The sequence below is a fragment of the Aquarana catesbeiana genome, linkage group LG07 (assembly GCF_042186555.1).
Source record: "Aquarana catesbeiana isolate 2022-GZ linkage group LG07, ASM4218655v1, whole genome shotgun sequence".
In the NCBI taxonomy this organism is placed as follows: Eukaryota; Metazoa; Chordata; class Amphibia; order Anura; family Ranidae; genus Aquarana; species Aquarana catesbeiana.
This window is the reverse complement of record NC_133330.1, coordinates 108530338-108545437: the sequence shown is the minus strand read 5'-3', so window position 1 is coordinate 108545437 and position 15100 is coordinate 108530338. Positions and strand designations below refer to the sequence as shown.

At 42.8% G+C, this 15100-nt stretch overlaps 1 protein-coding gene across 2 annotated transcripts in view; it reads left to right on the top strand.

Moving 5' to 3' along the window:
• MICALL1 (MICAL like 1) overlaps nt 1–15100 on the top strand; it is a 235111-nt gene that overhangs the window by 199629 nt on the left and 20382 nt on the right. The window contains exons 11-13 of one of the 2 annotated variants that reach the window (XM_073592611.1): nt 14231–14357; nt 14435–14522; nt 14604–14677. In XM_073592611.1, the coding sequence (XP_073448712.1) occupies nt 14231–14357; nt 14435–14522; nt 14604–14677 (289 nt within the window). Of the gene's footprint in view, nt 1–14230; nt 14358–14431; nt 14523–14603; nt 14678–15100 lie in introns of both variants that reach the window. The other variant, XM_073592610.1, reaches the window with a different exon arrangement.

Below are 15100 nucleotides of genomic sequence, written 5' to 3'. Positions count from 1 at the left end.
GTGCTAAGGACGTATGACGTCACTACGGCATACGCCCGGAAGTGATGAGGACAGCAGCGGCGGCGATGGAGCGCAAATGCGGACCACGCCTCGCTAGGGGAAGGCTGATGGGCGGAAGTGCAAAAATGCTGAAGCTTGGAACGCAAATGCGGTCCAACCATCAAAATAAAGGAATGAAGCCCATAACTACGTTTAAAAAAAGCTGACATGGCGCGAACATTGCTAAACAAACCAGAAATGATAATATGCAATAATAAATGGCCAATGTACTATATCACTGCAATAAGGATCCTTGATGGAATTAACACCATACATCAAACTATAGTGATATCGACAAACCTCTGTGTAACCGATTATGGTGTAAAAAGGGGCATTTAGACATATAAATATAAAATATAGATCCCCACTACATACAATAACGAAACGAGCAGTATATATTAGTTGAATCATGTGAAAGGGAAGAAACAATTATTAATAATCTAAAAACTAAGACTAGAAAAGTTGAATCATATAAAAAGGGAGTAATCATTATTAATATTGAGAGTACTACAGCTATCTATAAGAAGACCAATCAGACAGTTGTAAAGCGGGTAAAGATCAAGGATCAAAACTAGGTGAAGAATATTTGGACAAATGTGTTGGGCATGAAAAATATAAACGTGAATCTATCTCCAAGTCAATCACTGCAAACAATGAGGGGCTGATCTAATAGCATAAAACGAGGACAATAAAACAAAAATTAAGACTGATTGATGAAGGCATTTATGTCCCAATCAATATTGAGGCCGAATGGCGAATAACATTTTAATTGGTGTATCCAAAAGGTCTCTAATCTTGATACTCCCCACGTACTGTTTTTTGCAAGGACACGTGATCAAATAGATCATGTATCTAGTTTCACATGTCAAAAAGTGCTTGATCCGATACTCCTTCCCTGTAGAAGTGGAGACGAACGTCTCAGTTCTCTTTCGTCCACAGATATTGTGTAAACAAACGTTGCACCGTTTGCAAGGGAAGAACCCTTTCATATTATGAAAGAAGGAGCGAATCGCAGGGGGGTCAATAGTATTAGGAGCAATTTGACTTTTAATAGAAGGTGCCCCTCTATAAATTACACCACCTCGTTCGGGAAGAACAGGGCCCAATATTGGGTCATTTTTAAGGACTCTTCAATGTCTTGCTACAATTTCCTTAATCTGTCTGTGTTGTATGGAGAAATTTGTCAGGAGGGACCACTTATGCTTGTTGTCGAGACCACCTTTGGGTTTTCCAACCAGCAAAGACTCTCTACTTATCTGCGCAACACTACTAATTTCGTTGTCAATTTCTGCCGGATCATAACCTTTATCAACAAACCTGGATTTCAGAATCTGTGTTTGGTGTAAATAATCTGTGAGATTGCTACAATTGCGTCTAATCCGCGTAAACTGGCTGCGTGGTACCGATTTTAGCCAGGTAGCGTGGTGACAACTATCGACCGGAATGTAACCATTCCGGTCGGTGGGTTTAAAAAACGTTTTGGTTTCCAAACGGCCATCAACTACTGATATTTCGAGATCTAAAAAATGAATTGCGGAAGAGCTGACCTCATACTTCAGCTCTATCCCAATGTCGTTGTCATTTAACCTGCATAAAAAAACATGTAAGGACTCAATACTTCCTCTCCACAGGAGGAGGATATCGTCTATGATTAGACGCAATTGTAGCAATCTCACAGATTATTTACACCAAACACAGATTCTGAAATCCAGGTTTGTTGATAAAGGTTATGATCCGGCAGAAATTGACAACGAAATAAGTAGTGTTGCGCAGATAAGTAGAGAGTCTTTGGTGGTTGGAAAACCCAAAGGTGGTCTTGACAACAAGCATAAGTGGTCCCTCCTGACAAATTTCTCCATACAACACAGACAGATTAAGGAAATTGTAGCAAGACATTGGAGAGTCCTTAAAAATGACCCAATATTGGGCCCTGTTCTTCCCGAACGAGGCGGTGTAATTTATAGAGGGGCACCTTCTATTAAAAGTCAAATTGCTCCTAATACTATTGACCCCCCTGCGATTCGCTCCTTCTTTCATAATATGAAAGGGTTCTTCCCTTGGAAACGGTGCAACGTTTATTTACACAATATCTGTGGACGAAGGAGAACTGAGACGTTCGTCTCCACTTCTACAGGGAAGGAGTATCGGATCAAGCACTTTTTGACATGTGAAACTAGATACATGATCTATTTGATCACGTGTCCTTGCAAAAAACAGTACGTGGGTCGTACTATACGTACATTTGCTGTGAGAGGTAATGAACACATAGCTAACATCAAAAAAGGCCTTACAAACCACAGTGTTCCCAAACATTTTTTGCACTGCCATAATCAAAATCCAAATGGAACTCAGTTCCAAGTCATTGATAAATTCACCCCCCATTGGAGGGGTGAATCCATGAAGAGGGGCGTATCAAGATTAGAGACCTTTTGGATACACCAATTAAAATGTTATTCGCCATTCGGCCTCAATATTGATTGGGACATAAATGCCTTCATCAATCAGTCTTAATTTTTGTTTTATTGTCCTCGTTTTATGCTATTAGATCAGCCCCTCATTGTTTGCAGTGATTGACTTGGAGATAGATTCACGTTTATATTTTTCATACCCAACACATTTGTCCAAATATTCTTCACCTAGTTTTGATCCTTGATCTTTACCCGCTTTACAACTGTCCGATTGGTCTTCTTATAGATAGCTGTAGTACTCTCAATATTAATAATGATTACTCCCTTTTTATATGATTCAACTTTTCTAGTCTTAGTTTTTAGATTATTAATAATTGTTTCTTCCCTTTCACATGATTCAACTAATATATACTGCTCGTTTCGTTATTGTATGTAGTGGGGATCTATATTTTATATTTATATGTCTAAATGCCCCTTTTTACACCATAATCGGTTACACAGAGGTTTGTCGATATCACTATAGTTTGATGTATGGTGTTAATTCCATCAAGGATCCTTATTGCAGTGATATAGTACATTGGCCATTTATTATTGCATATTATCATTTCTGGTTTGTTTAGCAATGTTCGCGCCATGTCAGCTTTTTTTAAACGTAGTTATGGGCTTCATTCCTTTATTTTGATGGTTGGACCGCATTTGCGTTCCAAGCTTCAGCATTTTTGCACTTCCGCCCATCAGCCTTCCCCTAGCGAGGCGTGGTCCGCATTTGCGCTCCATCGCCGCTGCTGTCCTCGTCACTTCCGGGCGTATGCCGTAGTGACGTCATACGTCCTTAGCACGATCCCTCATTGGAGGCTGCATACCGCCCCTTTTCTTTTTTTTGTCTGGGATTGGTCGGGGGGAGGGATGCGTTTGAATGGGTGTTCCATCCTCTGGCTCATTTTCGATTGGAGGAAGATTATCACCTGACCTACACGCCATCCGGCGTGAGGTGATGCGATTTATGGCACCATTTGATTGGGATATCCATATGGAGGCTTGGCTACAGGCCAACATTAGAGCCACTGTCATTGGCTCATGATGGATGCTGACGCCATTTTCCGGGGACCCGGAAGTGGCGGTATGCATGGCGCGAACAGCTGTTATTAATTGTCTATTACAAGTTTATATATATATATATATATATATATATATATATATATATATATATATATATATATATATATATATATATATATATATATATATATATATATATATATATATACATACATACATGCACAAGTGGCAGATAGTCATATACCCCAGTCGAAGTCCTATCGGACGAAACGCGTAGGGTTTGTTATGCCTGTCTTGCCACCATTTGTTTTATAGAGCTTTTTATACTCTTTCATACCTGTCTTTTTTTAAAGAGCCAGAGTGTGTTTTATTACTTTATTTTAAATAAAGCTTTCTATAAGCTGATTTTCACCATGGGGAAGTTTTCTTTCTAATCCCTTTACATCTGAGGATCTACATCTTTTCCACGGAGCCGGACCCTTGATGAGCAACCCTCCACTGGCACCTTTAAAGCTGCAAGTCAGTGAGAGCAGAGAGGTTTGGTCGGTGAGTGATGCTGTCTTTCTACCATCTTCAGCTGTTGGGAACAAAGAGCTACTCCCCCCGTTCCATTACAAGCCCGTTTGACTCCCAAGCCGCTGGCTGGGAGTCCATCTCTGCCTATCCCTTTCATACAGATGTTGGATACCTTATCTTGTGGATGCCATCCCCGGATTTAAGGGCCCCCCATTACTATTTCCGGCTGTTGTTGATCGTTTCAGTTGCATTTTCGGACTTTGAGTTACGACAGTAACCTATTAGTTCAGGATGGACTTTTAGTTTTATTAGTAGTTTATGTGCTCACAACTCACATTCTCATCATTTTATTATTTTATTCCTACCTCCTCACTATATGTATAATCACCTATTTGTGTGAAGCACAGTTTTGTGATGTTATAGTATTTTCACATCATCTTTGGTTCACATGCATAAAACTGCTCCTCCCCTTAGTTGGGATTTGTGGTTTTTTCAATACTTACACACATTGTCTTTTTATTTTTTTCACTTCTGTCCACATTAATTACTTGCTGCTAGTGTCAGCCCACAGTTTTTATATGATCTACTTTTGTGGTTCACCTATACACCTTCAGGTTTATGGTATTTTTCATTTTATGGTATTTTTCATTTCACAGTACTTATTTCTGCTAGTGTCAGCTAACAGTTCTTATACAATCAGTTTTCATTAATATACTTTCCCTTATCGTCTTTCAGGACAGCACTTGAGAGAGTGACTCCTCCCCTTGCCAACAGGAAACGCCTCTTCCACCAAACTTTAAAAGGAGGCTCCTTTCCACACATTGTCAGTTTTTGTGTTTCCTCCGGAGGGAACACTTCGTGGGGAAGTCAGGGCTCTCAGGTGCTGTCCTGGGAGCTCAGGTTTCCTGGATTTTTCATCAAACACTTTTTACCTCATGAGAGCTGTTCCTCCCATTCCACAGCTGAGGTGAAGTGCTGCTGGCTGGGCTCCCTCTCCCTCTTCATATGGGCTCAGGGTGAGTCCGACTGTCGTGGGCATCGCTCCTAGGCGGCGGCAAGACAGACGGTGGCCGTTTACTGTGCTTTTTTCTCAGGTCCACCGCCTGTTGCTTATTGCACCGCCGCCATCTTGGGGATGGCAGCGGGGCTCCATCCGCCGGAAGTGAGGCATCCGGAGGGGGCGGCGCCCACGGAACAGGCGTGCGGCGTCATTTCCACCGGAAATCGCAGAGGGAAAGGGGAGGAATGGGGCTGGTGCTTATTTAGCGGTTCCGGTCCGGCGCACTGGCGCTATTCGAGTCCAGAACCGGCGTTTAGCCACACAAACACAGCAAGCGCTCCTCGATGGAATCGATGGCGGCAGCAAGTGGGACAGGCACAGGCACCAGCAAGGCCCAGGTAAGGGGCAGTTGTATACTGTCCTCCTTGTACTGTGGGGTGTCTCTCTCTCTCTCTATCTCTCCCCCTCCCCGGTGGCAGGGGCCTGTCTGGGCACATAAGGCAGTTTAGTTCTTACTGTGCACCTGTGGTGAGCATCCTTGGGTATAGGACAGGTTGTCTCACTGGGATGGTTTCTTCTTTTGTCTCATGGCAGGCCAAGAGCTCTGATCCAGTGGCAAAAAGAAAATGTCCTTCATGTAAATCCAAGCTACCTGAAGGATGGGAGAAGACGTTATGTCAAGCTTGTATTGATTTGCTAGTTAAAGAAGAAGCTTCTTCCGCTTGCAGCGACTTGATTGCATCTGTTAAAAAAGAACTTGATGCTACTATTCAATCATTTCGCTCTTCCCTACCAAACCCATCCCTGAGTCAGCCTACTACCTCACAGTCCTCCCAAGGCTCACTTATAGTCCCGGCGGTGGAGACTGAGGCATCTCCTACCCCAGAGGGACATTCCCCCTCTCAATCTGAGGATTCTGATGAGGGTGAGGAAGGAGAAAATTTACCTTCAAGATTTAAATTGTCTTTAGAACAGGTAGATGGCCTGTTAAAAGCAATCTATACCACACTGGGTCTGGAGAAGGAAAGAAAGGAGTTATCTCTGCATGATAAAATGTATGCAGGGCTTAGCGAGCACAAAAATCGCAATTTCCTAGTGCACTCTGTTATTTCTGAAGCTATTAAGAAAGAGTGGGCAGAGCCAGAGAGAAAGCCTTTCTTTCCCAAAGCCTTAAAAAGGCGTTTTCCTTTTGATGAAGATTCAGCGGCGGTTTGGAACAAAAACCCCAAACTAGATGCTGCGTTTTCCCAGGTCTCGAGGTCTACAGATTTGGCATTCGAGGACATGGGGTATTGAGAGATCCCATGGATAAAAGGATGGACCAGGTTCTAAAAAGAGCTTGGCAATCTATCATGGGAAATCTTAAACCTGCTATGGCAACTACAGTGGTATCCAGAAATATGGATTTCTGGTTAGAGCAACTTAAGGCCCATATCTCAGCAGACTCACCAAAACAAGAGATTTTGGATTCATTCTCAACTCTGTCGGCCGCTGTCGCATTTATATCTGATGCATCAGCGGAATCAATTAAAATGACAGCTAGATCTGCTGCCCTAGCCAACTCAGCCAGAAGGGCTTTGTGGTTGAAAACTTGGCCGGGGGACGCGGCATCCAAAAACAAGCTGTGTGGGATACCGTTCCTGGGTGACTTGCTTTTTGGGCCTGACTTAGATGCGGTTCTAGATAGAACAGCTGATAAAAAGAAATCTTTTCCCATCAAAAAGAAAAAACAGCCAGTCAAACATTTTTTTCATTCCCAAAGGGCTCAAGAACAAACCAAACCCCAGGAGAAAAGGAAAAATTGGGCATCGCAGAAGGGAAAGGGAAAAGGAAATGTCCTTTTCCATCCTCCTGCAGCCTCCGGTAAAACGCAATGACTTGTGCGTACCAGTGGGGGGAAGGCTTCAAGGTTTCCTTCCCCTTTGGGCCAGCATGACAGAAAGTCTATATATTTTGGACATGCTGTCCCAAGGTTACAGGATAGAGTTTTCGGATCCCCGCCAGAAAGATTCTTTGTAACAAACCTACCAAGGGATCTAACAAAGGCTCTGGCCATGAAGAACCTTTTAAGGGATCTGAAGCACCAAAGGGTAGTGACACCAGTATCCCCAGAAGAACAGGGTCAGGGTTTCTATTCACACATCTTTCTGATAAGAAAACCATCCGGAAACTTCCTTCTTATCCTCAACCTAAAACCCCTGAACAAGTCAGTCCTATACAAAAAGTTTTGTATGAACTCAATTTTCACGGTCAGAAACATTCTGACAAAAGATTGTTTTATGGCATCAATCGATCTGAGGGATGCTTATCTTCATATTCCTGTAGCACCTCAGTCCCAGAAGTTCCTGAGGTTTGCGGTGAATATGGGCAAGGAGATTATACATCTTCAGTTCAGGGCCCTTCCCTTCGGTCTGTCGTCAGCTCCTCGTATTTTTACGAAGATAATGGCGGAAGCTCTCACCCCTCTTCGACTCCAGGGGATTGCGGTAATTCCATATCTGGACGACCTCCTCTTTTTTGCCCCATCCAGGGAAAGGTTGCAGGAGGATTTGAACAAATCCCGCAGTCATTTGGAGTCACTAGGGTGGATAGTGAATGTTCAAAAATCAAATTTCATCCCAGCCCAACAAGTACTGTTTCTGGGTTATTTGATAGATTCAGTGGAGAAAAAGATTTTTCTCCCAGAAGAGAAAAAGATCAAGGTCCAAAGGGTAATAACGGCACTACAAACAAATCAACTGATTTCAGTCCGAAAGGTTATGTCGGCTCTGGGGACATTAACCTCTTCAATGCCAGCCATCCAATGGGCAAGGCTGCATTTCAGGACTCTCCAGAGGTTCCTTCTAAGGACATGGAACCACAAGACGGAGAGTTTGGATACAAAAGTAAAGATTCCCACCAGAGTCAAACGTTCACTTTGGTGGTGGAAAAGTCAGGTGGTACTGCAAAGAGGTCTTCTTTGGTCTTTTCCAAACCGGAAAGTGGTCACAACAGACGCCAGTTTGCAGGGATGGGGGGCCCACATGGGTCAGGCCTTAGCGCAGGGAACATGGTCCCAGTTCGAGGCCCAAAAATCCTCAAATTGGAGAGAGCTGAAGGCAGTTGCCCTAGCATTAGCTTTCTTCTCTCAAAACCTCATAGGTTGCCATGTCCAGATTTTGTCGGACAATGCCACGGCCATAGCCTACCAGAACAAACAGGGAGGCACAAGAAGCAGGGCTCTTCACTTACTGTCAGTAGAGATTCTGGAGTGGGCGGAGAACCACTTACTATCTCTATCCGCAGTCCATCTAAAAGGCACATTGAACGAAGTAGCGGATTATCTGAGCCGACAGAAAGTTCAGGAATCAGAGTGGAGTCTGAACAGGAAGGTGTTTGCATTAATCACCAGTGTTTGGGGCCTTCCGCAGGTAGATCTGTTTGCTTCAAAACAAAACACGCAGCTCCCAAATTTTTTCTCCCTTCAGAGAGACATTTGCTCTCAGGGGATAGATGCTCTGGCACATCCGTGGGATTTTCACCTGGGGTATGCTTTTCCTCCATTCAGGTTAATCCCCCTAGTGTTGAGGAAAATACTGGAAGAGAGAGCATCAATAATTTTGATTACTCCATATTGGCCAAAGAGGGCTTGGTTTTCCACAATTCTTCAGTTGGCAATCAAACCATGTTGGCATCTTCCGCTCAGTCAGGATCTGTTGACTCAGGGGCCAGTGCATCATCCAGATGTAGGCAGGTTAAAACTCACTGCCTGGTATCTGAGGAGCAGTTAATGAGAAGCAAAGGCTTTTCTGAACGTTTAACTACGATGTTACTTTCCAGTAGGAAAAAGGTAACCAGGGATATTTACGCCAAAGTATGGAAAGTCTATGTTTCTTTCTGTCATTCTGAACATAGGGAGGTTAAAGATCTAGTTTCAGTGCTGGAGTTCTTGCAAAACGGTGCAGACAAGAATCTGGCGGTCAGCACTCTTAAGGTGCAGGTGGCCGCCTTGGGAGTTTATCTGGAGAGATCCTTATCTTCAGAAACTCTGATCATGAGATTTTTCAAAGCACTTTCCAGGTCTAGACCGGTACCGGTGAAGCATTTCCCAAATTGGGATCTCTCGGTGGTTCTGCAAGCTCTAGCAAAAGAACCATTTGAGCCTTTACAGGCCATATCCCTAAAGAATTTAACTTTGAAGACTATTTTTCTGGTCGCAATTACTTCAGCAAGAAGGATTAGTGAACTGCACGCCCTATCAGTAAAAGAGCATTTTTTGTCAGTTTTTCCTGATAGAGTTGTCCTTAAAGTAGATCCGGGGTTTTTGCCAAAAGTGGCAAGCTTTAGTAACAGGTCTCAGGAGAATACTCTACCAACCTTTTGTGCTAACCCTTCGGGTGAAAAGGAAGGGCAGTTTCACAATTTAGACGTAAGACGTATCCTATTACATTATTTGGAAGTAACAGGTGGGTTTAGAGTTTCAGATTCATTATTTGTTCTTTTTTCTGGAAACAAAAAAGGCCAACAGCATCAAAAGCATCATTGGCTAGATGGCTTAAGACAGCTATTTATGTAGCCTATTCTCAAATGGGTTTATCTTCCCCGCTGGGAATTAGGGCTCATTCAACAAGAGCCCAGGCCACTACATGGGCAGAAAGAGCTGGTGCCACCCCAGATCAGATTTGTAAGGCGGCTATGTGGTCAAGCTACTTAACGTTTGTCCGTCATTACAGACTGGATCTCCTATCAGCAGGTGATCAGGCTTTTGGCAGAAAGGTTCTGCAGGCTGTGGTCCCTCCCTAGGGGGGTAAGTCTCTATTATCCTCTCAAGTGCTGTCCTGAAAGACGATAAGGGAAAATTCAAGTTAGACTTACCGGTTACTTGTTTTCCTTGAGTCTTTCAGGACAGCAGCATCCCGCCCTATTGTTTTTACATATATATATACTGTGACTAATCATATCTCGATTATGTGTACCAGTTTGGGGCCGGAGGTTCTCTACTACTACTGACAATGTGTGGAAAGGAGCCTCCTTTTAAAGTTTGGTGGAAGAGGTGTTTCCTGTTGGCAAGGGGAGGAGTCACTCTCTCAAGTGCTGTCCTGAAAGACACAAGGAAAACAAGTTACCGGTAAGTCTAACTTGAATTTTAGTGTGCATATTGCCTCTCAGATGTTATTCGGTCTGGTTTTGCCCAGATGTAGATCTCTTTGCATCCCGATTCAACAAAAAGATACAGATTTGTTGCAAGGACGAGGGATCCTCTTGCATGTGGGACGGATGCGTTGGTGATTCCGTAGCATCGGTTCTCACTGATTTATGCATTCCCGCCTATTCTGCTACTGCCACAACTCCTTCGCAGGATCAGGCAGGAAAGGAAGTCAGTACTTCTGGTGGCCCCCGCTTGGCCCAGAAGGACTTGGTATGCAGAAATAGTAAGGATGACGGTGGGTTTCCCGTGGACCCTACCGGTACGCCCAGACCGGTTATCTCAAGGTCCAGTGTTCCATCCTGCCTTACAAATGCTAAATTTGATGGTTTGGCTATTGAGACCCACATTCTGAAGAGTCGTGGGCCTTCAGGTCCTGTCATATCTACCTTGATCAATGCAAGGAAGCCAGCTTCCAGAATGATTTATCATGGAGTCTGGAAAGCTTATGTATCCTGGTGTGAATCCAGGGGTTGGCATCCCAGAAAATATGTGATAGGTAGAATTCTTGATTTTCCACAATTAGGATTAGAGATGAAGCTGGCCTTGAGTACCATCAAGGGCCAGGTCTCGGCCTTATCAGTATTGTTTCAACGGCCACTTGCTTTGCATTCTTTGGTCCGAAACTTTATGCAGGGGGTGATGCGTCTTAATCCTCCGGTTAAGGCGCCCCTAAACCCCTGGGACTTGAACTTGGTTCTGTCAGTGTTACAGAAACAGCCTTTTGAACCAATACATCAGATTCCTTTGATCTTGCTGACAAGGAAACTAATTTTTCTGGTAGCCATCTCTTCTGCTAAAAGAGTATCAGAATTGGCAGCTCTTTCTTGTAAAGAGCCTTATTTGATTGTACACAAGGATAGAGTGGTACTGCGCACTCATCCTAGTTTTTTACCGAAGGTGGTTTCAGATTTTCATCTAAACCAAGACATTGTTCTGCCTTCCTTTTTTCCAGATCCCTGTTCTCCGGAAGAAAGGTCACTACATTCTTTGGATGTAGTAAGAGCAATCAAGACCTATCTGGAAGCAACTGCTCAAATTCGCAGAACGGACGTTTTGTTCGTGCTGCCAGAGGGCCCCAGCAGAGGACAGGCAGCGTCAAAAGCTACCATTTCTAAATGGATTAGACAATTGATTATTCAAGCTTACGGTTTGAAACTGAAGATTCCTCCGTTTCAGATCAGGGCACATTCCACAAGGGCTATTAGTGCTTCTTGGGCAGTGCATCACCAGGCCTCTATGGCTCAGATCTGCAAGGCCGCAACCTGGTCTTCAGTCCATACATTCACCAGATTTTAGCAGGAGGATAGCGCCTTTGGGCATAGTGTGCTGCAGATAGCGGTACAAGGTCCTCAGGTCTGATTGCACCCTACTTGGTTGTGATTTCCCCCCCCCCTCAGTTGGCATTGCTTTGGGACATCCCATCAGTTATTACTATGGCTCTGTGTACCGTGATGTCCGAGAAAGAAAATAGGATTTTTTATAACGGCTTACCTGTAAAATCCTTTTCTTTCGATGGACATCACAGGACACAGAGGTCCTACCCCTCTTCTAATACACTTATATTGCTTTGCTACAAAACTGAGTTATCCCTGGAAGGGGAGGGATTATATAGGGGGTTGAACTTCCTGCTTAGGGTGTGACCAGTGTCCAATACCTAATGGTACCTACATAACCCATCACTTATTACTGTGGCTCTGTGTCCCGTGATGTCCATCGAAAGAAAAGGATTTTACAGGTAAGCTGTTATAAAAAATCCTATTTTTTTCACCCCCTGCTAAGTAGGGAATGAAAACAACTAGATCCACAGGAAAAGTAGCACACAGTACACACACACAAACACTTGTTAGGCACAGATTTAACCCCTTGATCGCCCTATATGTTAACTACTTCCTGCCCAGTGTCATTAGTACAGTGACAATGCATATTATTAGCACTGATCACTCTAATAATGTCACTACTGATGTCAGTGGCAGTTAATTCCCACAAAGTGTCAGTCAATATCAGATTGCCCATCATCCTGCTATACGTCACTGATCACCGCCATTACTAGTATAAAATAGATAAATAGATATTCCAATATTCATCCCATAGTTTGTAGACGCTATAACTGTAAACCATAGTCCATATACATTTTTTGGGATTTCTTTTTTTTTCAAAATTGTCAATCTTTTTTTCATTTCATTTATATAATAAAAAACCCCAGAGATGATCAAATACCAGCAAAAGAAAGCTCTATTTGTGTGAAAAAAAAAATATTAATTTAATTTGGGTACAGTGTTGCATGACCGCGCAATTATCAAGTAAAATAGCGCTGTGCCACAAAGCAAAAAATGGCCTGGTTGTGAAGGAGGTAAAACCTTCTGGAGCTGAAGCGGTTAAGGTCTTCATGTTATGTAAATAAATATAAATGTAGCGCTAAAAAATAAACACATATGCTTGTGACTAATCCAAAATGATGTCATCATGCAATAATAATGGGAATGTGGAAAAATCCAATGCCTATAACAGTCCTAAAAAGGACCAATAAAAATGTCCGCCACTCAACAGTAGCTAATGAAGGATGTAATGCACTGGAACTCTCCAACAGTGAGGGCATCAAAAGTGGTGCATCTTCAACCAATATACAGGCAAAGTAAATCTATTCTTACCAGAACAGATGGACTCGAATGTCAGCGTCAACGAGTCATAAAGGCAAGGATGCCGGACATCGGCAGGTTCAACGAGACTCCAGGGGACCAAGGACCTTCAAACACAATTCCAATAAAAACTGTGATCACCAAGTAAAAAATGGGGGCAATGTGAGAAGCAGAAAGCCAATCCCGACGCGTTTTGTCCCAAAGGACTTCAACTGGGGCATATGCTTTCTGCTTCTCACATTGCCCACCATTTTTTACTCTGTGATCACAGTTTTTATTCTTATATATGTATGCTGGTTTTTAGAAATAAAAAACACCCTTTTTTGACCTACACCACATGGAGGTATTTTTTCTTTGCATATACTTTTGGACAAGAGTTCCTGTGGGGTCCAGCTTTACCTCCTGTACCCAAGTTCCAGTCCTGGTGTTTCCAACATCTGTGGTCCGGTACGACGGCTGTTTATAACATTCCTTGGCGTTGTGTTTGGAGGTCCTTGGTCCCCTGGAGTCTCGTTGACCTGCCGATGTCTGGCATCCTTGTCTTTTATGACTCGTTGTTGCTGACATTCGAGTCCACCTGATCTGGTAAGAGTACATTTACTTCACCTGTATATTGGTTGAAGATGCATCACTTTTGATGCCCTCACTGTTGGAGAGTTCCAGTGCATTACATCCTTCGTTAGCTACTGTTGAGTGGCGGACATTTTTATTGTTCCTTTTTAGGACTGTTATAGGCATTGGACTTTTCCACATTTTTTAGCGCTACATTTATATTTATTCACTTTCTAGCATTTTTGTCATATGCTAATGTAGCAGCTTTTTCACCTAATTCAGAGTTAGCGCAGTAATATCCACATTCACACTTCATGTTATATAGTATGAATACCATGTCATAGATATATTATTTATCATTGTAAAAGAACATATTCCCCACTCCTTTTTTTTTTTTTTTTTTTATTTTTTTTTTTTGTTTACACTTTTCACACACAAAAAAAAAAAAACTTTAGGAAAAAAATGCATGTTTCCAAATTTATTTTTATCTGTTTTTTTTCCAGGCCTTCCCATCTCTAATTTTTGCTAACTGATATAAATGTTGGTGATGGCCCTGCAGCCTTTCGTCTCCTCTTGACAAGGGGCTCCTTGCTTTTTTGTTTAATGAATGTGGCAAGAACATGTATTCCCTTGTCTTGAAAATCCACCAACCCACCCACTCCCCCAATCCCCTTCTATGCCCTTACCATCCAGCCACTATATTTTTACAGTGGCTTGGAAAGAAAGGAACTGATGATTAGACTTGAATTTTCAGCACAGATCCAAGTGTATGCTCAGTGACTTTTTTTTTTTCCATTTTTACTCCTATTAACTTTCCTATTTCCATAACCAGGTTCAGGCTGATGACTACATCCCAGAACATGAGATTCAAATGGAAATGGAAGAGATTGAGCTGCGTCTGGATGAGCTAGAAAGACGTGGGGTGGAACTTGAACACAAGCTACGAAGGATGGAGGATGGTAAGAAGAGAGATGAGTGCTGAAAACTCCTATTAAAAAAGATACCAATATCTAATTTTCTCTTGTTCACACAGAAGCAGATGAGGACAGTTTGTTGGTAGACTGGTTCAAGCTGATTCAGGAGAAGCATGCCCTGGTGAGAAGGGAGTCTGAGCTTGTATACACGTGAGTTGATCTGGTTACATGTTGTGTATAATACCACTGGGGCTGTTAGATCCTTTTTTTTATATTTTCTAATTCTTGTAGGACCAAACAGCAAGACCTTGAGCAGCGTCAGGCAGATGTAGAGTATGAGCTTCGCTGTCTTCTCAATAAACCAGGTATGTATGACATAATGTGTATATGTATAAAGCACCATTTTTTAATTTGTGGATTGTACAACTTAGTGTTACTAAACCCAGTAATATGAAAATAGTTCATCCGCCCCCCACACAGTTGCCCACAGCTTATAAATCTTCTTTTTACATTAAAATACTGCCACTATATACCTTTTTTGGATGATCTGTATACTGCACGGTCACTGCAGGTAATTGCTGGCTGGGGGGACAGTCACAGATAGCTGCGCCAGCTGCTAACCGGTCATTGAATTGTACAGGGCTCAGCGGCCACAGCTAGCTGCTCACAGGTGGCAGAAATGGCTGTAAGAATCAGTAGATTCCTGCCCTGTCATTTGCACCGGTGCTAACCAGTGCTAGTCGTCTATGTAAATGTATGTATGTAAATGTAGCCTTAAACAACAGTTG